The 26,996-nt window shown below is 41.8% G+C and overlaps 1 protein-coding gene across 1 annotated transcript in view; it reads right to left on the minus strand.

The window, feature by feature from the left end:
* Positions 1-12,402: 12,402 nt before the first annotated feature.
* The window catches only part of RAPGEF5 (Rap guanine nucleotide exchange factor 5), a 152,671-nt gene continuing 138,077 nt past the window's right edge, over positions 12,403-26,996 (minus strand). Inside the window, exons 22-26 of the mRNA XM_088519690.1 lie at positions 26,023-26,073; positions 24,868-24,955; positions 22,346-22,410; positions 17,807-17,861; positions 12,403-14,501 (exon numbers count right to left, since the gene is read on the minus strand). Of these exons, the coding sequence (XP_088375816.1) occupies positions 14,383-14,501; positions 17,807-17,861; positions 22,346-22,410; positions 24,868-24,955; positions 26,023-26,073 (378 nt within the window). The 3' untranslated portion in view covers positions 12,403-14,382. The remainder of the gene's footprint in view (positions 14,502-17,806; positions 17,862-22,345; positions 22,411-24,867; positions 24,956-26,022; positions 26,074-26,996) is intronic.

Genomic DNA, 26,996 nt, shown 5'->3' on the forward strand with positions numbered 1-26,996 from the left:
AAAAAAAAGCAAGCCTCTTTTTTTCTTCCCTCTCCTGACACCCTTTAATTAATACCCCTTTTTTGGTGGCACTGATGCTGTGCGTTGCTTGCCTGGCTGGATTCACACCCCTGCAGAGCACTTGGGCACCCCACCGTGCGCCAACAAAAAGCCCCATTGAGCCTGGCCCAGCTGCTCCCCTGTGCATAGACAACCCTTTTCTCATTAAGATGAGAGATGCAAAAGCGCCTGTGAGTGCCAGATCAGGGGAGGGAAAAGAAATAGACGCATATACACATTAATATAGAGCCCCAGCCCACAGAGGAGTGTTGGACTGGCCTCAACAGCCACCTTGAGCCCACCTGGCTCTGCACCACGGCCACCAAGGCCGCAAGGTGGCAGACACACTGTATTACTACATCCATTAAATGCTATTAAATCTCGCTTTCTTCTCGATTTTCTTTGCACTTTATCTTCACTGTATCTGGCTCGCCCAAGGGGGTGCAGGTCACAGAAGCAGAGGCAAAGCCCACCTAATTCCTTCAGGTGAGCAGAGAGACTCTCCTTTAACCTTGGGAACAGTAGAGCAATTTCTTTAAGCATTCTAATATGTATAAATAGTTTTATTATATAGCTGGAATTTTAACTGTGCAAGGCTGACAGTTTTAGAGGGATTATGTGGCAGGTAAGTAGAAAAAAAATCAGAACTAGCAATGCCATAGTCAGCTGAGTTACAGTGAAAAAAAAATCCCAGGTATATATGATGGAGACCAGAGTTTGAGTTACCAGTTTAGCCTATCTATCTATCTAAATAAATAAATAAATAAGGAAGTGGTGTGTACCCCAGACAAAGTCGTGTGCACTGTGATCTGAAACTTATGATGCTGAAAGAAATTGTATTAACAGAGCAGAGCTTCCCCTATCATTCTGATGTCTTTTGAGGCTATATGGTAAAGGAGCTACTTTATAACAAGTATGTACACAGAATTATACACAGAGCACTCCCATTATACACTACATATTATATAATATACACAGTATAATGTATACATTATATAATACTATGTGTTATATATGTATTATAGAATGCATTTTATGTATTATACTAATACAATATATAAAAATACATATGTGATGTACAACTACACTGTATGTAATGCAAATATCTGTGGGTGCAATTACCCTGTCACAAGGTAACTGCTTACGTACTAAACCTTTGTTTTAATCTCATGCTATCATGTAACTACTGTGCAGAATGCAAGGGAATCTGGTTAATTTTCCAGTAAATCAGATCTCATCATGTTTTCTGCAGTAACACAGCAAAGTTAAGGACTATCATGTAGCTGGTTGTCCCCTTGGCTTGCCATGCAGTGTGCTGGCAGTACCAGGCCCTGCAAAACAGGGCAGCTCCAGGAAAACGCACGCACTGACCAGCGAGCAAACCAGAATTAGCTAGGAAGCTGCATGTCTCTGTCAGAGCTCCTGGGGGTCTGAGGAAGGGCCGTGATGCACTATACTAAAGTCAGTGCTGCTGCCGCCACAAATTCCTATCAGTGCCTTGAGAATCTAGTGGTCAGAGGAACAAAACAGGAGACTTCAGCTGTAATTCCTCTTGAGCAGGAAGCAGGTTAAGTGTCACATTTCCCACCTCCTTGCAGCTTGCCTGACCCTGGGGCTGGATCTGGCCGCTTCCCCCGCCACTTCCTTTGATGCCACATCATCATAAAGAAAGCAAAGCATCATCCGCTGAGCTGGATGATGCTGAAAGAGAGAGAGTAACAAGCTTTGACTTTGTGGACCAGGTCCATGGGCATCAGCTGGAGCTGCAGAGTTCTGCAGTGTTGATCTTGTGTCCACAGCACTTTGTACATCTTAGTTTAGAGTCACTGAATAAATCCAGGAACATCTTGTACCAAAACCCAGGCTCCTTTTGCCCCCTCCTGCCTCTCAAGGATGCAGAGTCTGGCTCCCTCTTGTGCTCTGTGCTTTTAACAAATTAATCTAGTAAATAGTATACAGTGGAATAACTTTACCAGGTGGGCTAGAAATGCCTCTAGATGGGCCCCTCATCTATGCTCTGATCTTCAAATCATTCAGCTTGACTTGCTTAACCACTTGTATGGATAAACATGCTTTTAAATAGAAAGAAAAATGAATAAGAAAATTGAATAGGAACTCACAGAGGGCTTTAACAAGGGCTTTTTTCTTTTCTTTTTTTTTTAATAGATGACTTCCTATTATTGTCAAGTTACAGCTTGTGACCTGTAAATCTGAGAAGCATTTGGGAAGCCCAGGGGGGAAGTTATCACTGTAAAAATGTCTGCTTCAGTTGTTGTTGCATGAGCAGCTCTCTGCCAACACATAGGTTAGAAATCTCTTAGGACACAAGCCTAAGCGATAGGACATGACATTTCTGCTGTTTTACAGAAGGTGTCATTGTTGCACTGCTCTGTTTGACAAATTCCTCACATAAATGTTCTCCGTTAAATGCAGTGAGTCACATCGGAAAGTGAATTTTCATTCGGCTACATTCTATGCCATATTAAGATCAAGATTAAATGTTTCCTCTCACAGAACTTGATTATATTTACAGGCAAATATTACAGGGTACTTCTCCATTTCTTCTCTTTCTGAAGAAGATTGACCAAGTGTGTGCAATCTCACAGAAAGTAGCTTTAGCTTGTTGTTAATAGCAGAAGATATGCTTTAACCAGGTATCAATGAAAAGGGGGTAGGAATCAGTTTGCCATAATTTTTAGTATCTGCTACTGGAACTTTGGTTGAGCCATGAGCTCTGGGAGTGGAAGGCTCCTGAGAACACATGTGGTGACATGAACATGTCTAGCAACCATCAGGAACAGGCAAGCCAACCATATTCAGAGATGTCAAACCAATCAATCACAAATACCGCAAATACAATTTCTCCCTGAAGAATTTCCTACTTATGGATTACAGAATTTGAGCAGGAAAAGTGTTAACTTAGAAAAATAACAAGTAGCCTAAAGTAGCTTCTGCAATTGCTTAGTGGCCTTGGATGCCAAATGCTCCTCTCCTACTATAACTAGTTGTAACTGTTGTGGTCCAAATTCCTCCCTGCTGCCAGTGTCGCTAAGGTGATATTTGATATGAAATATTTGTTCCAGCACTTTTGCCTCAGACAAACTAAGATGATGCCACTTCCCAATATTGAATTCTGCATAGGTGCTTGCCTCACTGCACACACAAATGATTTTGACACACCATGTGCTTTCAGAAAAGCGATGGAGAAGCCAACACACAGGAACAAGAGCAGAAAGATGTGAAGACAACCTTCCCTGGAGAGGAACGGGTCATTTAATACCAACCCCTTGGCACTGAGTGGAGAAAGAAAACAGTTTGATCAGGTTACCTGCAAAAACTAAGATCCCTCTTTGCTCATTTAGGGAAACAGTAGACATTGATCCACATAGTTTTCAGATGTGGAAGATATCAGGGATCTTTCCAGGCTTGGAAGTATGCATCTATGCTGAAAATGTTTCTCTATAATATCATGTGGCTCTCCCGTGTGAGAGTGGGCTGAGTAATAAAATATATTCATCCATTTTTGTAACTACTTGGACTGGATGTGAGCAGCTGAACTGCACTTCCAGTTCTCACCTCGTGGGAAACTGCAGCACCAAAATGTGAAGCCCCTAGATGGCACTGTACGATTTCTCTTCTGCTCATCAACATTGAAAACTCATGTAGAGGGAACTTTTCCCCCGCTTTTTACACAAAAGAATGGAGAAAAAACGCTACCCAAACACCAGTTCACTTCAGCTCACTTCCATTACTTATTCTTGAAACCAAGGCAGAAAACTCCATCTGATTCCTTCCCCCAGCCCATTCCAGCCAGAAATATCTTTTAGTTGATTAAAAGCCAACCCAACGTCTTGCTGTAGCTAAATGCACATGTGTTGTTTGCGTAGCAGCAGTTCTGCCTCACATTCCTGGCTGTTCTGTCATACTCAGGTTGTCTTGTTTTATAACATTTCAGAATGTCATAATATTTCAGAAGTAGGCAAGCACCAGTCTTTTGCAATGAAAAATACTCAAAACAAAGATAAGACTGATGCTGAGCTTCTGCTCCCCTGAGCAGCTGTTCTCTCCATAATACACCTGAGGAAAAAACAAGCAAGCAAGCAATCTAAAGAGTATTTTAAAGGCAGCTGATGTTTTGTTGGTAGCAATCAGTTAGGAATTAGACAGCAATAACATTAGGATACCAGTGTCATGCATGGATCTCTCAAATTATGTCTCCTGCATCATACGCTAAGGAACAATTCAGCTTTTTTGTGCTCCATGCAAGGAAAGGCAGGAGGAAAAGATCATTATGCAAAACCAAGGGACATGAGTGGAAATGCCCTGACTGCAGTGACACGAGCATGTGGTCAAAGCAGGAACAAGATTATGACCCCAGACCAATGCCTTGCTACCACCACCAGACATTAAATGACTAGGAGGAAAAGCAAGGTGCACTCATGGGACTTTGCTCAATTGAGCCCACATGATGGTTCCTACCACCCACAAAGTCTTTGTAGTCAAGTGAAATGCACCATCGTTCTAGAGCTGGCTTCCTGACAGCGGCAGAGCACGGAAGGGCTGAGGAATGGTGCTGCAACCTTCGGTTCAGCTCTCCTCTGAGCTCCTCCACAGGCATGCAAATATTTCTGAGGCTTTCACTCCTCTTTCAGACATGGTTGAAAGCAGCCAAAGCACCTAGAAAGAGAAAGAGGGACAAGAAGAAAAAGAGGGACAGCCAAAGCACCTAGAAAGATAAAGAGGGTCATTTTTCTTTAGAAATTAAGTTTAAAATGCATCTTCTTTCCAATCAATTTTATCAGCAGTAAATTCTCGCTCCCACCAGTGCTGCCTTTTACTCCACATGTGATTGCTGGCATAAAGGATAGCAAAGCTTAAAAGCAAAATTTAGTCTCACAGTTCCCTCTTCTGCCTGTCAGCTGATGGTGCGGTAAGGTACACAAGGCAGGACATTGTTTTAGAGGTGCTCTTATCTGTTTATTTAGTCTCTGTATGCTTTTGGTGGCATTAGGCATGGGATCTGAAAAGCTAGAAATACAAAAGTAGCCTCCTTTTTTCCAACAAATGGGTTTATAGCAAAAAATAAAACCAATAAGCTTAATTCTAAGAAGATCAAAACCACTGAAAGCTGGTTACAATTCTGGCAGAATAGGAGACTAAGGGAATAACATATTGCTAATGGCAGGCCATCAAGAAAGGTATCAGAGGGCAGACTGTCGATGTTCCTACCTGTAGTAAGTGTGGAGGCACCTGCAAGAGAAATGGCTCCTGGAAAAAATGGGGGTCCCTGTCTGCCAGGGGAGGTCACTTGGAGGAAAGGTGCTTCAGGCTACTCCTGCTCCCCCAAAGTTCCTCTCCATATCTGTAGGATCTGTGGATTTGTTTATCGATTCCTGTGTGTGTCGCTTCATTCTCACAGACAAAATAATTTCAGTTTCCAGAGTCTCTTTATGGATCATATTTCTTGAGCAATAGTTTCATGCAGAACATCAGCCAGCAGCATGAAACGAGAGTGGGCTTCAGAGAAAGGGGAACTGTGGAAACTTCAGCATCTGAGGCAGACACTGTGGCTGAGCAGGGAGTTTCTAATGTAGAGGAGGTGGTTTTCCAAGCCGTGCCAATTTCTTTAAAAGAAAGAATTAAAAGCCTCAAAGCGCACAGTGTAAACAGCCAGTGCAAGTAACACTGCGGGACCCAGTGCCTGCACGAAGCAGAAAATTGTACAATTGTCTGGAGACAGCGAGGCCATGCGCTGCCAGCTGGGAGGAACAGTGACAAACGCTCCATGCTTGGCCGCGCTCAGCCTTGTGCTTGGCTTCGCTGGGCTCTCGCCCGTTTTGCTTTCATTGACTTTTGTTCGCTTTATAATTGGCTTAGTGAGCGGGCATGGAAAAGCAGCAATGGTCTGGAAAAGCTCTAGGCCGGTTGAAAAGCAATCTGGAATATATCCCTAGCTCTGCAAGGTCTCGGCCAAGTCTCTTCTGCTCACTGTTTCTTAAGTTTTTTTTTGCAAAACAGGCATAGTAACGCCTCCGTATATGGTGGCAAGTGAGAGAATTTAAGCCGCTAGAACGTTTATTGTGTCTCAGATCTGTATCAGTGACACTAGTGAACAAGCTTTATTGACATTTCTTTTAGCAGCTGTTCATAAGCAGCCCTCCTCTCGAGTCCCGGGAAAAGGAAATGTTAGTGGTCCCTGATACCACCCCATACTGACTTGGTGACTGTCACTGTGACCACAGTCACCGTATTACAGTGACTGGTCTCCCTGTGGAGAGCCCCTTTTGAGCTGCCTGCATTAAGTCCCGTGGCAGGATAAAATACAATTTGCAAGTTATCTGTGCGTCAGCTCACTGCTGAGATCAATTTATCATGAAGGTACTTCCAAACATACTACATTAGCTTTTTGCTGAATTTCAGAATTTATCAAACAGCTCCAGCTTAGGCAAATACACTACTTTTGTTTTTGGATGCTACCTCAAAACTATACAATGTGAATGTAAAGAATTCACTTGAAAGAACTCATAGTCCTCCTACCTTCCCAAAGTACACAAAAAATCTGATTAATTTCAACTTTTCTAAAGTCCCTAAGACCTGCAGCTGTCACAAGAGAAGAAATGCTCAGCTTTTCTGATTTTTACTCCTTTTGGTACTCACTGGGTTATATTATTAGAAAGCACAGAGCATATTAGCATATTAGAAAGCAACTGATTGGCAAATGTGCTACTAGCTAATATTTTTAGAGCTTATATATCTGGAGTCACTGCAGAAGCTTCCTTGTGACACTGTGCACCAGGTGCAGCTGGCTGTCCCCATGTGCAGCCTGTCCTTTCCGCAGCGGTGCACGCAGGGGTCCCACAGAAGGACGAACCCAGGGCAAGGAGGATGTGACCATGAGGGCACAGGCTCATTCCAAAGCCCCTTCCCCAACACAGCACAGCACCCTGCACCCACACCCTGTGTGGCAGCCCAGCACACCAGCACAGCCTTGCTTAGTGCCCCAAGGACAATGACACCCTAGAGACTCCAAATCAGGAACACCGTGACTTCATTTCATAGTACAGTTGGCTCGGGACAGGTTGTTTCTTGCAATCAGAGCCAGGAGTGTTACATAAAAGAGTGTCAGTGGTGTGAGAACCGTCACAAGGCTGCAAGGACACACATGCAGCAACACCTTTCAGAGGATACCCATTCCTCGTGTTCCTGAAAATGCTACTTTGTTTAGACACACGATTCAGTACTGTGCCATCCCCAGCAGGCAGGGGGTTTGCTTTTTTGTGCCATCCTCACCCAGACAGCTCCGCTGTGTTGAGTGTGAGGATGCATGAGTGTGAGCATGCATGAGTGTGAGCATGCATGAGTGTGAGCATGCATGAGTGTGAGCATGCATCGCACTGCACCATGCAGCCTCAGCCGCTATGGCTGTGGACAGGGCAGAAGGCAACTGTCCTTGCTCCCATTAGCCTTCCTTCTAGGCGAAGCTGCACTTTCATCACAAAACCTGAGGACTGAGTCCATGGGGAAATGTGCACAAAAACGCTGAACGGGTAATCCCATCAGTCCACTTAAATGGGAATCCGAGTAAAAAAAATCTAATAACCTTGGGTCACTGGACCACACACTGCAGAGAAGACTCTCACTATTCCTATGCACTCTCATTATTCCTTGTAGTCCCTTGAGGTCACACAGGCAGTTTCGATGCGTGTGCACTCCAAGCACATGATTTCACCACTAGATGTCAATGCTACCTGAGCTTTCAAAAGGAAAGGAATTGGTATGGCCGGAAAAGTTGTTTTAGCCAGCAGCAACTTTTGCTGGAAACAACCTTAGTCAACAGTCAATTCCCTTTTCTCAGCCAAAGTAGTGATGTGAGCTTGTATAAATTCAGACCAAGTCCACAGGAGTTTCTGAGATTAACCAGAGGCTTAATAGGAATGAGCAAAAAGCATGAAATTAAATTTGGTTAGTTAAACTACATCATACTCCTGCATAGAAACTCTTGTTTACAAGTAAAGTGAATTACTCCACTTAGAATGAAGTAAACTTTATCAAAATGTAGATATCAAGTGCATCTACACAGCGGTTTAATGTAATTTAATTGATCCACATAAAAACAAATTCATTTTAACTTTTCTAGATGCTTCTATAAAGACAAGTTCCACACACCTCTCTTGAACTGTGAGGCCAGGACTATAACCACTTATTGCAGGCACAGTGACTTCTTAAAGATATTATTAAATATGTATGTGCAAGTGCTGTCCCTGAGTTTTGAACAACCCTCATAACTTTTCTTCAGCTTTTTCATAAGGTTTGTATGCTATTTCTTGCCAGGAGTTGGTATTTTGGAGCTGTTCATTCCCAGTGACTTCCCGTTCCTCTCTAGCAGCTCCTACCATCACATGGGCTTCTACTTGGACTTCAGTGGTGGCCTCTAACAAGCAGTATAAGCTGAAGCTATCCATAGCATTGAGCTGAGTCTGATGCTTGTGGTATCAGCCATAACACAGTTATCAACCTTGGGATCATGATGAGGTACCCAGCATCTGGCAGCTCTGCCTGGTTGTTGTCTGGAGCTGCACCATGAAAGGAGATGTTGGCCTTGTCGTAAGACTGGCATCAGCAGCAAATAAAGTAGTTTGCTGCCTTGGGGTGTATGAAACTGGATTCAGTAAGTTCAGTTTTGTAGTGTAGCCAAGGACCCAACAGAAAAACTGGCCTTTGTGCATCCGGATTTTTTTAAAACCCAACCAAAATCAACAGAAGCGGAATGTAACTTTGTGCGTTTGTTTGAAAGAAAGGGCAAAGACACCTTTACAATAGGGTTTGTTTTGATGAATATTTTCCAAGCTGCTTGACATAACTTGAAAAAATCAAACACTAGAAGTATTTTCAAAGGTTTTATGGCTTAGGGATGATCACCTGGAGCTACTGAGCTGAATTCCTCAGGAACAGTTTGTTAGTACTATTGACTAATCTCCCACTACCGGGCATGGTTTGTTGGAGGCCAGCCAAAGCAGGAATCCCTCCCACACAGATTCAGTAGCAGTTTATTGACCTTTCAACAAGACAAGTGTTTTTCCTACTATAAAAGAAGAGCAAGAGCTCTCAAGTATTTGTCAAAAGCCAGTATAACTTAGCAAGCACTTGATCTGGGGTTTGCTCCCCCGTTCTTTGTCATTTCTAGGGCTCAGTCATTCCTATTTACCTTTTCTGGCGAATTCCTGGGCAGCAAAGCACAGCTGTTTGCAGTGTGGTGTTTCACGCCATCTGTTCCCAGCTGGTGATCCCTCTCCCAAGGGCTTCTTCCCACCAGGTCAGTGGGGTAAGTTCGGTCGCTGTCATTTCTCCACACTCAGTAATGCTCCCATCTAACCTGCTTCCCTGGGAAGGCGGCTCCACACTCCAGCAGGACTCAGTGGCAGGATCTGTCATCACTTGCAGTACAATTTATTTCCTTACGTCTGGTCATTGCAGCTTACAATAAGGCTGTTTGTCATCTCTAAGATTCTCTTCTTAACTGTGTCCTAACACCTCCAGCACTGCTTTACCTCTGGCAGCTGAAACTTCGCTGCAAGAAAACTAGAACAGCAAGACTGTGCTGACTGCTAAAGCTGGTCCACAGGTCCACAACAGGAATCAATCCTACTGATGTCCAAAAGCAGTGCTACTCCCTTCGCCCTAAAAGGTAGCAACTGAAGCAGTTGAATATACCGATGCTTTGAGTCACATCAATGAGCAGATCACAAAGCTTCCTCCTTGTCTGCTAGATTTATGAGCTCTCCTGTATGGGTCTTTTCTGCTTCCAAAATGAGTTTTCCTGGGCCTTACCTGCCTGGTTTCTCCATGACTGTTGCGTTTTCTCAACAGGAAGATAAGGATGAATTTTTTTGGCCTGAGGATTTCCCTTGGAAAAGTGGCTGTGGAAAGGGAGAGCAGCTTCTTTCAGAACAAAGGGAATATTCTAAGGCTATCAAGATGATGCCCCTTTCCCTCCCGGCTGTAGCAGAAAGTATGTTTAAATATTAGTATAGTCTCACCAATTTGGGCTTGTACTGGTTTAATTGGGTTAATTATGGCAGTGGAAATTCACTCTACCCAAATAATTACACTAGCACAAACACCTTGTGGAGCAGGCTTGATATGCACTTAGAGGACATTTGCCCTAAGTACCAAGCATTTGAGAAGTAGCCAGGTTTGGGCTAGTTGTTCACAGGGTTTGCAATAGGAAGCGTAGAAGGACAGAGAGCTTCAGCTCTCTTACACCACAGCTGGCCGGTCGCTGGCTCTCACACAGCACCGGCTGGCTCTGCGTGCAGCCTGCTGCAGATGCCCTGAGAGGAGGGAGGGGATGCCAGGCCAGCAGGATCACCGTTTCAGAGAAAAGCACTTGCTCTTCTCACCAAGAGGACCACGTCTTCCTACACAGACTCTGGAGGTCTGAAGACACCCCTCCCCTCTCCCACAGGCACTTTTGTAGTGGTTCCATGTCCCTCTAAGATTCTACCATGGTCACAAGGCACGGCCAAGGGCACTGTTAACATCACCTCCACTTTTGACTCTGTCTGGAACACATGTTGGTATCAGCAAGTCCAACCAGGCAGAGGTGGGTGAGCGTCTCTGAAGGAGAACGGGCTCCAACCAGGTGCCTGCTGGCTGAACCCACCTTGCAAACAGTGCGGGTTTGGCAGAATTGAATGTCTGAAAGCAGGACAAGCATAAAATATTCCAGGTAGGAACAATAACCAAGTGTGATAGGCATGAAGGCACAGAACCCAGAGTTCATTAAGGTAGTTTTTGTATTTTGAAAAGCAATATTAAAAAACACTGAAAAATGCAAGATAAATGTAACAGTTGCTTCTACAAGTTTTAACCTTGTATTGCTTGGCCATTTTGACATATAAATTATTGCTTACTAGCTCTCATAAATACACAACACAGTAATATGTACAGAGGCAGACAAGCATGAAATATGAAAAAGAAAACATTGGCAACATTGATTCTGGTAAATCAGACTATTTCATACATACCAGGTCCCGTAATGGTGGATAAGTACTAGCTGCAGTCCCTGAGAATTTGGGGTTTTCTCTTTTATCACTGTTAATGCAAGATGACAGCATTATGGCACTCAGAGAGAACATAACAGGCAGGTGTTGCTACCTCAGCTCATTGACTTCATCCCAGTATTTCTTAACAGTGTAATAAGATGGCAATAAATAGGCTATGGAAATAAATATTTCTCCGCTAAAATGTTTAGTATTTACATCTTTGTACTTTTACAGCAGCGCACGTCTTTTTGTATCTAGTAACACTTTTTCTTTTTGCCACTGTCATGCAAATGGAATTTAGTACTATCTCAGGATGGGGCTGGAATCAAAAGGATGTGACATGGAAACATCTAAATTTGATGCAGAAAAATCCCACATCAAATCACTATAGAGTGACCCACCTTTCTACTTTGTTTTGTCTCATTACTCCTCCTAGCTACTCAAGAAAACATGCAGAAAATATAACCCCGGGTGTGACTGTGGTGGACTGAATATAAGAGATTCATGGATTTTATCTTATGCAACACAATTGTGCTGCTGCGGGGGGGAGTACAATTAAAAACCACAGTATTGCCAGTTGTAAACATGGGAGAGGCATTGTAGCATTCCCTTCTCTTTCACAGGGTTTATTTCTAACTTTCCTCCCACACGTCACATCTTCAGTCTGCTCGCCAGCCTGAAGTCCAGCTCTGCAATACTTCGGCTGTCAAATGAAGACTCTGATAGGCCTTTATTTGTTAGGCACATGAACTGAAGATTCAGGCTTTTCCTTTATATTATACAGTTAATCCAGTTAAAAGATCCACATTCTCAGTGTGGAAACACATGCACCCAAGTCGGCCCCTCAGACCTGAAAGTTGTATCTAAACAGCAAAGGCAACTATGAAGACTGGTTTGTAATGTTTTAAACAACAGTCCAATTAGCCAGGACACAGATTGCAGAGTTAAGGTTGTCTTTGTACCTTCAAACAGACTTCATACCAGCTGCCATGGGTAGACATACCGGGGTTAGTATTTAGTTACAGTGCTGCAGAGAGCTGATTCCTACCCTGGCCTGGAGCGTGCCGGAACACAGTTGGCCCATCAACGTAGTTCAGAACTGGCAGAGTGAGGTGCCCTCAAGCTGGCTTTAGCAGACTTTCAAATCAAAGCTTGAGCATGGAGTCTATTTTCTTCTTTTTTCAATTCACTTTTTAAATTTTTTTCTGGCTGCTGCACCAGCTGTAATTACTAGAACTACTGCAGAACCGAGTGCAGGGAACTGAGAGTCAAGCCCATTTTCTTACACTGGAAACCTTCCTATGCTCTTATCTCCACAGATTTCAACAGAACAATCTGTGGAATAAAGTTACTCCATATGAACCAAAGCACACAGTCAGGTTTACATTCAGGCTCCCGAAAGCTGTGCTGCAGAAAACAGGATTTCACAAGGGGGAGCTCAAGAACCAGCCAACAGCCCCAGCAATGCAGGGTGGATTCGGAGAGTGCTGTAGCCAGAGGAAGAACGGCAGCAAAACAAGAAACAAGCACTGTTTGTGGGTTGTGTTCTTACACTGCAAAAAGCAGTCCACTCCAGCTAGTATCCTGATCTGAACAGTTTCGGTCTGTTTGCACAAAAGGAGTTATTTACAGTATGTGCAGTCACATCTACAGAAGAACATAGGAAATTTTTACTCCATGGCCAGCAAGAGTTTATTTGTTTTTCTTTTTACTGGGTAAAAAGATTTTTTTTTCTAAAAAAAAAAAAAAAGTAACATATAGTATTTGATAATAACAAAGTACAAGCAAATACATTTCTGAAACATTTGTTTCCTTTACAGTAGTTCTATACAATATTTCACAGATGGGAAAACTGAATGCATCCTACAGATTTCCCGACAGACTATTTGTTAAAGCTGTGTTTCTTAAATCTCCCTACACCAGAGTTTACAAACCGATGAAAGAGCATGCTACTTTAGGGGGCCCACCTTTCAGTAAGGGAGCATTTTCTTGGAATTCTTCCTGATGTGGAAAATATACAATAGACACAGGAAAGCAAGGCATCGCATCCTCCCTGCTCTGCAAAGGGACCGTTTCTGTATGTTGGTGCACAGAGCAGAGAAGCACACTGCACATTGCCTGTGGCAATATCTAAAACTATCTGTGACTGTTACAGGTATAACCATATCTGAAAATAATCTGTATTTCAGGGTAACTCCCTAGCGCTGAAGACCACAGCTAAGATGGCAGGATGCTAAGAGGTGGGTATTCAAGGGCCAATTTAAGAAATGCTCTCTCAGAACATGCCCATAAGTACTACTTTTAGCTCATGATAACTGGCTAGGAGACGGGTGAGGGAGAGAGACAGCGGTACTGAAGGGACTGTAACACTGAGAGCCTGGTGTGTACGTGGGTAACGACACGGAGAGCCTGTAAGATGCACTCACTTGTTCCCTAAGAACTAGAAGTGCGTGCAAGTTAAAACAGAGTATTTCCAGGATGTTACTAGGTACACAGGGACATAGGCATTGCCCCTGAATAGACACGGAGGAGGCCAAAACAGCTCCCGCTATAATAATTTACAGCATGTTAACTGAAGGAGCTAGTACTGAGAAAAGGGAGAAAATAAAAGTTTTAGTATACAAACAATTCTGTCCATAAACTGCAACAAAAGTAGGTTAGCTCTGATAGTGTGTTTTATAAAGCAGACTCTTAAGGGACTATAACAGCATGAACTGTTCACTTCTGCCCTCCAAATTATGACACACAAGTGAGTCTCATATGGTGCACTGTCTTTTTATACTCCCATTCGTGGTTGTCCACTCTTATCTCAAATAAGATGCTCTGTTGGACTCAGGAAAGCTGCACGGATTGCACAGTATTTTTGGCAACAAAACTTTGGCAGCCTTGAATTAGTGAGGTGCGTACTGTGGTGAACTGCGAATCCCTTCACAGCATGTTGCTTGCTGAAATGTTTTGTGGCGGCCACATGGTGCTTCCTTTCCCTCTAATACTGTCAGAATCTGCACTGAAAGCTACACTGGACCAAACAATATTTTCACAGAGACTAAGCTCCCGAGCTCAAAGGCAGCTGCTCCGCTCTCTTCTGCTGCGGTGACAAGTGGAGATGGCATCAGGCTCACCCTGCAGTGTTGTGAAGAGCTCCTTTTCTTGCTCTGATCAGTTTTCCTCTGTGTGCCACAGGAGCTACTGATAAAACTCAGTAAACTCTTCGTATATAGGGAAGCAACATGCTTAGCATAAACATTCACAGGATTCAAAGTGCTGCAGTTACAAGATTAAATGAAGCTGCGTACGCTCACGCTCGCGGCTCTATCCGGTGGGAGAGCTCAAACAGAGCTTGCTGGTTGTCGATGACATGCAGGTGATGGACGTATGGCTTCAGCTCATGATGCTCTTTTGAAGGAACTTCATTGCCTGCAAGAGAGGAGACAGGGGATGAGCCAGCTGTGCCGTGCCAACTTCAGGGCTCTGTGCACTGGCATCACACCTGCAAGCCTTGGGTGTGCCAATGTGTCCAATGACACATAACTCACAAAAAAAGGCTGCCAGTGACCAAAAGGACTTGCTACTTAACTACAACACCTGAGGTATCAGCTAGGCATGGAAAAAGGGTGAACAATGCAAATAGGAGGCGACGCTGCTCTGAGGGGATGGCAAGGGCTGCCTGTGCCTGCGCGGACGGTTTCCTCCTGCCAGGGGCTGGGACAATTTGTCCCTTGTAAGAATGGTTCAACGTTTCCTTTGTGCTGCTCCGGCAGCACAGAGAGGCCTTGAGCAGGCTCGTAACTTTTAAACAATCTCAACACAAATACACAAGACAGCAGGGCCTTGAATCACTTCCTTGGGAGAAGGGGAAAGGTGACAGCAGAGCAGATGGATACTAAAGCTCTTCAAAGCTCTTCTGACAGGTCCCTGGGCTTTGATCTGTCATGCTTTTGATTTCTGATCTAGCAGGAGAGATGACAGTCAGGCTGCTGTGTCATGGGAGCGTGCATGGCAGGAGGAATTAGCCGTGGAGCAGACACACCAAAGGGTGGCTGCAGCAGCAGCTGTGATGTGCCACCATCTCCAGGCCCAATTCTGACCGGTGGGAACCCAAAGCCTCCCAGCATTGCTGGCCACCCACAGAAATGGAGGTGGAAGAGCTAAGCTCACTGCTATTGGGACCCAGTATAGCTGGCAGGGAAGACACAGAGACACGTTGCCTGCAGAAGCCTGGCAGGCTATCCACAGTTGGAGAGCTCTGTTTTAGTCTATGTCCTCAAGGAATTCTTAATGCCATTACCATAAATTAAAAAGAAAAGAAAAAAAATGCAAAAATCCCTAAACCAATGAGCCTAGCTGCATGCTCCCTCCCTCTCTTGTTTCATTATCATCCACTTTTCCATATACTGCAGCTAAAGGAGAAGTCTTTCAGGACATGACCACCCTACTTTGTAAGGAGTCCCATCTGAAGCTGTGCAAGTAACACAGGGTGCCAATACAGCCCACTTTTTGTGCCCCTGCTAAAGGTGCTCCTGGGCAGCTACTCTTGAGGGCGATTTCTAAGTGTTTGTCTGACCTCAGGGACGTGGCAGAGAATCAGATAACGTGATAAGTATGTGTCAGAATGTCAGACTTGCTAGGGAGTAAGTTCGCGGCATCTGTACTGAGCGTACTGAGAATTATTTACATTCTAACTAAAACCTGAAATTACAAAAGCTTCAATTATGTGATTTGTTCAGGCTGCTTTGCCTGATTTTGGAAGTGCTATTATTTGTTTTCAGGATTTAATGTATTAAAGTATTACTTCCATTAAAAAGGCATTTCAGCCTCACTTGCCAACCTAATCAGCTTCTAATCCAGAAAGACTCGGCCCTGCTTACTTAATACACATGATATAGTTCATAAACAATAATAATATTCCTTGCTTGATTTGATTTGGTTTGAATTCTTTCCTACAGTTAAGAGGCCTGCTGCTCTTAGGCCAATCTGGGAGTTGATACAGTAGAAAGATTCATATTCCTGATAACAAAATAAGCCCACTAGAAAAGGAAGCTGTCCATAAAGTCTCAATAAATATTCAGCGAATTCATTTCATGCCTAAACAAATTTAACAAAAAAATATTGCCTACAGGGATATCTGTATAAGCTGCTTTTAAAATGCCAGCTTCACAATAAATCAAGTCTGCGGTAAGATAAAATAACAATCATCTACTTCAAACTACCATATTATATGATAAATCTCGGGTATTAACCTTGGATTTATGTTGCAACACTTGCAAAACTACTTTTAAAAAAAAGCAAAAATGAGTGGAAAGATTTTTTTTTCTTTGCAAATAAACAGTAAAAATCCACACCATTAAAAGGAAACAAGACTGCCATTTAAAATGCCAAATAAGAGAGAAATTCAAACTTATAAAGATACGATTTGGATCAATTAATATTCTTTCAGTATCAGGTTTAAAAGAAGACATGTGTGCATATATATATACGTATATATATATATGCACACACATACATCTACATATATAGTGCATAAGTCTGTGCGTATACTCTTTTCTCCATATAAATAACAAAAGAATTGTAATAATAAGAAGCCTTTGTTATAAAGAAAAAAAGCTGGTAAGTATACAAGACCATCCTATGTAGAACAAACATTCAGCAGAGCTACTAACAGCACCTCTTGTTCTCCAAGGTGTAGGTATTTGTACACAAAGCTATTATTATTCTTTTGTCAAAAATCCAGCTGACAGTTATTGAAAATCTAGCCAGAAAAAAAACCCCGAACAATTCAGCTTCCTTTTTTTTTTTTTTAAATCCATGAAGATTCTGCATTAAGGCTACAACACAGTTTTGAAGTTCTTTTTGGAAAAGGGATTTTATCGACCTCGGTAAATGATATGGCTAGTGTGTTTGGCTTAAAACCTCTAACTACTTTTTAAAGCAGTGTTGTGCTTGTCCCCTTCCTGTGCTTAACCTCCTTGCAGCACAGGTCGTGCAGAGGAGGAGAAAAACAAGATTTCTCCTCTGTGAACAGCAGAACAAAGAATGCTAGAGCCTTTTGGCACATTTCCTAAGGATTGGATTCTCTCGTGTCTAGTAAAATAGAAAAGAAAGCACTTCCTGCATCAAAAGCAAGGGGAACAAAAAAAAAGCACATATCTGCATAGAGTCTCTAGTGTTTAAAACAGCTCCATAGGATCCTTAGTTCATATAATCTTAGTATCTTCCAGACTTCTGCTGTTTTGTGAAATGTCCTTAGCAAACCCAACAAAGCAAACAAAACATAAATATCTGTTTGGTCTTCGTAGAACTCAGAGAAAAGCCAGAGTAATGAACACCCTCTCTCAGCTACTGGATGTTATGACAGTTTTGAATCTATTACCATAACTCTTGGACTTGCAGAAGAGATTAAGGTAACTCAGTTGTAACTGGGAAAGTAAGAAACTACATTTAAGTGTAGTTGGCACTGACCTTATCCAACATTATGAAGAGATGATAATTTTTTAAGAAAAATAATTTTATGAAAATCTAGAAACTGCTTCTATGAATGTTTTTTAAAGTAAAACTGCTGAAACTGCTCTTTTGACCTTCCATCAATGACTCCCTGCTTTTGCCGGCTTTTTAAATAATTAGCAACTATGTTTTACTGAGGAAGTAAAACTAAAAAGTAGAAACAAAAGACAAAAAGTCAGGGCTGGAGAAAGACAAAAAAGTAGCAAATTCTGCCTACTCACCAAACTGGTTATTTCTGCAGTGTCTCAATGATCGAACGGTATCTGCAATCATATGCTGCAAAGAGAAAACATAAAATGTCAGTGCAAAAATCTCAGATGGATTCTGTAATTAAAAAAAAATCATAAAAAGCCTTTCTTTGCCTTACACTGTACAGCAACAAAACCCTGTAATGAGGTAAAAAATGAGGATAGTGGGATATGGACAGAAAGGCCATTTTGCTCTTAGGCTTAGTGATACCATTTAATGAAACAGGGTTAGTCCAGAAGGCCCTTGTTGACATTACATAGACCAAATGAGAACTCCGTAGGAGCCCATGGAAAGCAGTCATATAATTACTTAACTTTGTTCCTGTGATTTTCATTAAACTGAAAATCTACAGTAGGGAAGTCTTTTGGAAAAAAAAAAGCTAGTTGACTTAGAGCTTCTGGATTCATATCTTGGCTTTAATGCATTATCCTGGGTGTTGGATATTTTGCTATGTCTTCTTCCATCTCCCTCGTCTAACTAGACTGTAAGCTCTTTGTGGCACAGGCTACACCTCTACATATAGCTGTACGGGTGCCTGGCACAGTCAGGTCCCAGTACCAGCCAGGTCTTTTTGGCAGTGTGATGCCAACACACAAAAATAACAGCCCACAGGCTAAATGCTATAGAGTACTCTGACATCGCTGCAGACATGTACAAAAGAAGGCCACGCTATGGGTATACTGTTTTAGGAAAAGGTAGTACTAACAGAAAGATATTACTCTCATTCCCTCTTCAGAATGATTCTGAGAATAACTTAATCCTTTTATGACACATTAAACTTCACTGAATATTATATCATGTGGACAAATCCATGTGCAAATACAATAAGGTATTTGCTCCCTGCTACACCCATGAGCTGCCTGCCTGAAGAAAACAGAACAAAACTCAGCCCAAGTTAATTTTAACAGCAAGTTGCATTTAGGAAGAAAATGCGCACATGAGCCAATACTTGATGATTTTTTTCTGTTTGTTTTATTGACCTTCCCAACCAGTGAAGAGGAGTCTTTAAACTGCACTGAGCAGCAATGATACAGCATCTTAGGGCAACAGCTGAAGTTCTTCCTCACATTTCCCTCAAAAATAATCAGAGGTGGAAAAGATTAGCTGTCTTGAGTAGAGTATGTTTAAGATGTGAATAATGTAAAACAGCTCATCCATCAACACCCAGAGTGGTTTGTCCACAGAAAAATTTATCACAAAAAAAAGAAAAAAAAAACAGAGTACAAGTTTAATGAGGACTTTGTGTTCTTTTCAAACACCAGTGACACAAAATCATTTTTCTTGTTAGTTGCTGTGCTTCATTTGCCATGAAATCATGCAATCTCTTGTGCTGATGTCTCTCTCTTGCACTAATTATAATGAAGTTCCAATAAGATGTCCTAGATTTCATGGTAAATGGTGTGAGCCCTGGGAGTGCTACAGCTTCCACCAGTGCTGCTGCTGTCGGGATGCTTTCCAGCTGAAACCCTTGTCTCAAATTTGGCTTTTAGAAGTAAGAGATACCCCACTAGTGACACACAGGGCCATTCTTTGCAGTTTCTCCTTTGTTGCTCAGTGTGGGGGCCACACATCCAACACTGGCTTTTGAAGTTGATGCCTGAGGATGAAGACCCTCTTTGTGCAAAACTCTCTTAGAGCTGAATCCCAAATCTCCCTTCTTTAGCAATCTAATTAGGCACTTCACTCTGCCGCTCTCCAGCTCTCACACAACTGTAATACAGAAAATCAGCTAATTTACCTGCAAAGGAAATGCTATTTTCTGACTTTCTAACGGGCGCTTGCATAACATTATTGTGATGAATAACAAGGAACATTTCTCGCAGCTTTTCAGCCTACCAGCTACCTAGGATCATTAGCACTCCATTAACTAATGATATCAAAATCAAGTTTGGGAGTTACACAGATATTTTGGAGGTGTTTTGAAAATCTTCAGCTGCATGTACAGTTCTTAGTGAAGGAGAGACTATTCTGTAAAAATGCCCTATTTGTAGAGGTAATGGCCATTGACCTGTATTAAGAGTTTGCTGGAGTGTGGCAAAGACATGCTGTTGCTAAAGACATGGGTGATGGCTGACTAGAGGGGAAAAAAACTAAGAAAATCACTTCACTGAAGCAGCTTAGTAAATACCGTGGTAAAAATCTTGATATGCAACAGTATAAGAGCTAATTTTCACTGTTTCTTCATATTTAGCAGAGGAAAAGGGCATGATACTAAATATTGATCTAACAATATTATAGCCTAGATTTTATCCAATATGGAGTTAAATAGATACTAAATAACTACTGTATGGAGTTAAGTTACTAAATAGCTACTGCAATCCCTTAAACTTTCGCTAAATCTAGATAAAATTGATTTTTTCCTTTTCTTTGCAAATTTCCCTCTTTATATTTTGAATTAACTTTGACTTCACTACAATCACATCATGTTGAAGCAAGCTCAGTTAGGGTGAGATTCTTGTGGCCACAATGGTCTAAGGTTATAAAGGAAACAGCAATTGCAGAATTGCAGATAATATCTTTCAGTAAACTGACTGATAGAGCTAGAAAGAACACTGGTTCAGGCTGACAAGTCCTTCTTCAAGTCAGGCACTTCACGAAGGAATGAAATACTTCATCCTACTGATCCAAATGGAGACGTAAGAAAACATCTTTGCTTTGAAATTCACAATTAGAAACTTTGCATTTGTGACAGTGAGTAAGGTGCTTCCTCAAAACTGTAATTCTGCTAGATAATTCTTTTCTTCTTTTTCCTCCACAGCAAATTTGCAGGTAAGGTTCAGTGGCTTGATCCAAAGCAAGCAGGACTCAGTGTCAATCCTAATTTTTCTGAACAGCAATCAGAAAGTGCTCAGTACTGTATAAACACCAAAGACCCACTTCCTTGGGGCAAAGCCCTTAAAATGAGAAAAGCAACATGATCTGACGTATGAATGGGCAATGTGTGATATATCTTGTTTTTATGTCCATGCTTAGCACACACACGAACCAGTAAAATATTACTTCTACACTCTTACATTTAAATCTCTTCTAAGCCTCCCACTGATTTTCACTGCTGCTTGAATTCATATACGCAGGGCTCCAGAAAGCTACCTGGAGCTATAATTTGGAGAAAGGGTCCGTCAGAACAACCCTCACCTCATCACCATCATCTCAGATGCTCTCCCCCATTTTAACCACCCATTATCTAATTGCATGGAAAGGGTGAAATGCTGCTCACTGAAGTCAGTTAGCAAAGCCCACACTGCCTTTGGAGATGCAATGCTGACAGCACAGACAGGAAATCTTACCAAGCAAGCCCAGCATATTTCAAATCCACTTGTGATTGAACAATGAACAAACTCACAAAGTTTGACTAAAACTGGAATACGAATCAGACCCCACATATTCACTAAATTAATATATGGGCCAGTGGGGAAACTTTAGTAACAATTACCATGCATCAAAGGCTGGTTAATTTACACATTAATTAGATGTACCTCCAAGAGGTAATGAATTCTACGTAGACACTAAAGGTGAAGCAGTTAACAGACTTGGGACAAAAAAAAACCTTTATTAGATGTAAATCACTGATCTTGTACCACAAGAAAACATATAGGAATCTTAAAGAAAATACTAAAAGAGAATATCAATGGTTCAGAAGTTAAAGTCTACATCTGCTTTTAAGTTGAAAGAGAATATGCACTATGAGAGGATGTGAAATTGAAGTTCAATAGTAGATTCATATAAAACTCCATGTTTTAATGTTCATTCTGGAATCCGGTTAGGCACATGGAGAAAACAGTCAGGAACAACATATAAGGAACAACCATTTGGACTAACAGTCCCACAACACATCTTCAGCAATCAGGAGAGCACTATGGTTTCTTGAATAAATAAGCCAAATCAACAAAATCACAGTTTCTCCATCCCCAAACTGCTTAGATATATATACTACGTACTACAAAAACACTAACAAAAATTAAATAATGCAAATTTGAAGAAAAACATCACTTCTCTCAGTAATATCATGCCAGAGTAGATGTCACATAATGTTAACCATGTCTACAGCAGACATTGCCAAAGATACAATGTCAGTAAGTGCTCCCTACATAAAGGTTGGAACAGTGATATTTATAGTCAGTTTAATTTACAGTTCAGGATTTTTTTAATCATTTCAGATCATAACTTTTATTTTCATGTAATATCTCTGGGATTAGTATACCAACGGCAAGTTTTAAGTCAGGACAAAACCAAATGGAGGGCTACCAACTGATGTTGGCTACCCCTCACGTAACCATTTTACATAGAAGTAGGGGAAGAAGGAATGAGCAGGAAGAGGAGCAGAGGAAGGGATGGGGAAGAATTGAACTCTTATCTGTTTATCCTATCTGCTATTTGAAGCAGAGTTTACTTCAGTTTAATTCTTCCTGATTCAGCCTAAAGAAAACCATTTAGTCTTCTAGGATAAGGAGTGAAGGGGAAGAAGAGAACATGGATTTCTCAAAAAAAATTGAAAGACAAAATGAACATACCAGCTTTTCAAAGTTAACAAGGTTATCCAGAAAAGTTTTATTTCCTTCATGGATGAATGTAACATCTAAAAAATAAAGGAAAAACAATTATTTTTATGACTTTGTTGCTTGGATACATATTAAACATCAATAGCGAGATGGGCTTTTGCACAGCATCTTGTCTCTCTACCCCTTGGGGAGCTGGCCATGGACCTGTAGCCTTGGAATAAGCATTAGGGCTAGGGGAGCCCTAAGAAGCCCAAATGCCCAGCACTACTGGAGAGAATTTGCAAATGGCAAACGGCACTCAGCAAAGTGGGCAATGACTCTCTCTTGGCTGAGGTACTACCTTGAGACACAGCCACCCACCTCCTATCTCAGCATTTGTGCTGGAGTCATCACTAGGACATCCCAGAAACTTATTCCTGTCACTTGCAGTGAGGCTATGAAGAGCACTTGTTCCTGGGGATTTTTGGCCTAGGAGCCTGCAACCAATGCCAGGGGCTCACTTGCCATTCCCTCCTTTCCCTGCAGAGCGGGCAAAACCAGCCAAGCCCATTTATTTCCTTTTGTTTCACAGATTCGCCCTGTGCCTGAAGGGCATTTTGTAATTGCTCCAAATGGAAATGTTAACGGCTTAACAGGCTGGTGGGACCTCAGGGCTGGCAATCGATAGGCCGCATTAGGGGTGAGCCCTGCTGGCACCCCTGGCAAGTCGGACATGCACAGGGATCCTCGAGGATGTCTGCAGCACCTCCCTGCCCACGGGGTCCTCCTGCGACCCAAGGCCAAATCAGGGAGCATCAGGGAGCGGGACTGGCCTGATCTCTTGCCTTGGGCTGCTCTGGGGCATGTCACAAGGCTGAAGAAAGGACACGGCTTCAGGAGCTGAGTGACAGGCAGAACTTGTCCCTCATGGCTGTATGCACATGCATGCACACTGATGGGTGTATGTGTAAATGCACACACACACCCAGGGGAAAATATTAAGGCAGTTTAAAAAACTCTGTCACTTCTAATGAAGAACTTCTACCAAAAACAGAAATTTCCAGGCAGTTAGGTCCATGACTGCCATGCATATCTCTGAGGGAAAAAGAACAGAAATTTGCTCTGCGGCCAACAGCCAAGAGTTTAGATAAGTTCAGTGGAGCAGAAAATTGCATCTGAGCTACGTTGTAAGGGGACAAAGCTGCGTTTTATCAAATATTTGAAAAAGTCTCTCTGATTTGCAAAAGTTGTGCCTGACAATCAGAAAAAAAAGGTTTTTACAGATTTTCTGGTTTTTTTTTTCCAGAAACTACTTTTGTTCCTCTTGTGTTGAAATTCAGTCATGTTGAGTTATTAATGATTTCTATGTTATTAATGTTTATTTTACTGGTCTTCTAAATAATATTAGTTAAAACACATCAGGTACAGAATAGAGTCAACACCCTGTAAAAGTGATGTTCAGTACAATGGGTATTACCAACCTTGGCAATGCCTCCTTATGGATCATTCTGTAATGAACAGGCTTACTCTTTTTTTGCAAGCCTCCTCAGTCTCTCCAATACATTTCAGAGACCTGAGGTCATGCTGAATGAATGTTGCTTACGTGCATGTTCCTATACACAATACTGCACTGCTGTGCAAACAACATAGTTAACAAGCTATATATATTTCCCCTCTTTGTTTGCAGATGAGATACTCAATTGACACCTAAAAACAGTCATTTTGAAACCTTGATCATTACACCCATCTGACTTCTTAAAGCAAGCTCTTTTGATGTGAGTAAAGAGGGGAAGTGCCTTATGGCTCCTGAACTGCCACTGACTTCTTTGGAGAACTAGCTCTTCATTTTAAACTTGCAACAGTAACAAGTTAGACTAAACAGCCTGAAGAGAATACTTTTGGAAGAAAGGAATATCATATGAACTTGTCTGGTTCAAAGACGAGATTATTAATAATTAATGAATCAAAGATAATGAGATCTTCGAAATACCTGCCACTTAATTATCTGCCTAATTCACTATGTTAAGCTAGCAGTTCTATTATTTTTCAGACTTCTAAGAGAAGGTCATGAAAATTCTCTCCACTCGGAACAGACAGCAGGGGCAGATTCTGTTTTCATTAGAGTACCAGTTAATTTTATTCCTTTAAGGCAGGGCGAGCACCCCAGTATCTCGCAGCAATTCTAGTGCTGTTTGTTTGTATGTACCAAGCACAACCAGATGGCTCTGCTCAGAGATTTGTGAGCTGCCAGGCACAGGCTCTTCTAGCCTGAAAAGCATGTAATCAAAGCAAGGGCATACTGCACTATCTTTAGGTATCAGGAAAAGTGCTAAAGTTTAAAAATCTGAATGAAAAATGCCATCATCCCTGTTTTCAAAAGGCAGCTGTTTATTATTGTCTAGAGCTAGTGCTGTCCTACACATATCATTACATCCGTGGCACAAATCATAAGACCACTTGAAGGAAAAAAATCATTTTATACTTATCATAACTAATCATTGCAAATTTCTATATGGGCACTGGCATGGCAAAGAGCAGAAAAGCATTAACATTACCTTTCAGAAGTAAGGGCATGAAAGGAATTTTTGGAGATTTCATTTTCTTGAATGCATCTCTGTAGGCTTTGTGATTCAGAGAAGGATCCTACAAAACCATTTGGGGAAGAGAGAGAAAAATCAATAGGCTGTAAAAGGAGCAATTCTAAATCCATTATGGGCTTATGATTTGAACATGATTTAGATATAAAAGGTTTCCTCAGGAAATGAGGTAGATAGCAGTTTTGCAAGGTAGGTGACTTACTAACTGAACAGGAAATGTAAACAATGGAAGAAACAAAAGCTGTTACATTCCTCTGAGCGAAACAGTTCTAAAATTGGAGTAAACTGCAGGAGGATTCGCTCGCTCTTTAAGTGCTCTGAAATTTTCCCACACAATTTCTGTTAGGAAAATCTCTTCAGCTTACTTGCTAGCACCAACTGCATCCCAAAACGTCCTGTCAGTGAATTTCTTTAAAAAGCTCTTAGAACAACATACCATATATGAGACATTTTCAAAATAAAATTAGGGAATATTGCTCAGTGGTGTTGTGCAAGTAATTCAAAAACTAATCTCATTTTGCTCTATAAATGTGTTTTTGTACACAAGCTCATGCACAGTCTGGAAAACATGCTAAATTATGAATGAAAACATGCTAATGCATCAGTGTAAAAGCATGACAACTGTTAAAGGATGGATTTTTATGTCCCTTGCAATAGACAGTGATCTCACCACATGTACAGTTCCATGACAGCCGCAGGAAACACTTGTTTATTCAGCTTTGATAATGGTGACAAAGACCCCTAGCCTCTGAGTTTGATTTTTTTTTAACCTTCAGCTGTCCTCATTTTCTCCTGATCTGCAGCACATTTCTGCGGATAGCAAAAGATTAACCCTCGCAGCAACAGAACTGTTTCCAAACGGATGCTGGGGAACAGACAATAAATTTGCTTTTCTCTTAACCTTCCTCTAGCCGTCAGGAAGACTACCTTTTATTTTTCGTTTTTGGAGAGCACCTCTGATCTCAGGAGGGCTGTGTGGCCTATAGGAGAGCACTAATCTGACATGAAGAACTTCCAGTTTGAGACAATGATGGGCAGTTTCAAAATAAGTCAAAAAGAAGGTAAGTCAAAAGAAGGCAAGCTGTTCTCTGCTGCTATCAACGCTGTACTTACTGTTAAACTCTCCAGCTCACTGAAAAGTTTCTTGAATTTCCCTGGAATTTTCTGAAGTAGGAAAAAGCAGAAAAAAAAAAGATTAAAAAACAAGCCCCAACAGGAAAATATTGAAGGTTTTTTCCCCCATGAGACTGTCATGTGCAACGTGCCTATTGGCAGTATCACCAGGCCGCTTGCTCTGGGAGTTAACCTGTGTTCCCCAAGTCCTCATTAGAGACCATGTTCAGTGCAGCAACGCCAACACATCTGACTACGCAGCTGCCTCCTGGGATCCCGCACGCACACAGTCCCTTACGAAACTGCCTGTTAGCAGCTGTTTTATTTCCTTTCCTAACTTCCATGTCTACCACATTTATTTCAGTGTCTTTATTAGGTTAGAAATAGTAACACAGGCTGAGGATGTTGTAGATGTTGTAAACATACTCCAGTTAAATCATTTCTTGCAATCATTCCTTCCCTAAACTGCTGGTTTTAGAAATCAAGAGGTACAATACTGTCATTGCTCTACCTCCTCCCACCAGTGCGCAGAGGATGCCACAGCAGAGAGAACTTTCCTTACAAAACGACCACAGTATCTCCAGGATCTCATTCTAATCCCACAGGATGGTTCACAAAACACCTCCCAAGGAAGCCCATGCAAACTGACCTTCTTCCTCCCTTCTCAGTACACTAACACTTGCAGGCATTACTCTGCTCCGGCAGATGCTTTAAGGGATTCATCTCACTATATTCAGAGAATTATATACTCAGAGAATACTCTTCACTTTGAATTTTCCTGCTGGTATTTCAGACTTAAGAGGGGCATGCAGGCCTGAAAGCTTGTCTATTCTTTTTAATTATACTAGTTAGTCTAGCATTCCTTCTTACTGCAAAGCCTGCCTCACCTATGTCCTTAGATGATCACAGTCACTGTGAAACCACCAAGATAAAGGAGATTCAGATTCAGTATATGGATGTGTTGTATGATTAAA

The sequence above is a fragment of the Tinamus guttatus genome, unplaced genomic scaffold (genome assembly GCF_059628265.1).
Source record: "Tinamus guttatus ecotype Peru unplaced genomic scaffold, ASM5962826v1 Tinamus_guttatus_pri_ptg000067l, whole genome shotgun sequence".
NCBI classification, from domain to species: Eukaryota; Metazoa; Chordata; class Aves; order Tinamiformes; family Tinamidae; genus Tinamus; species Tinamus guttatus.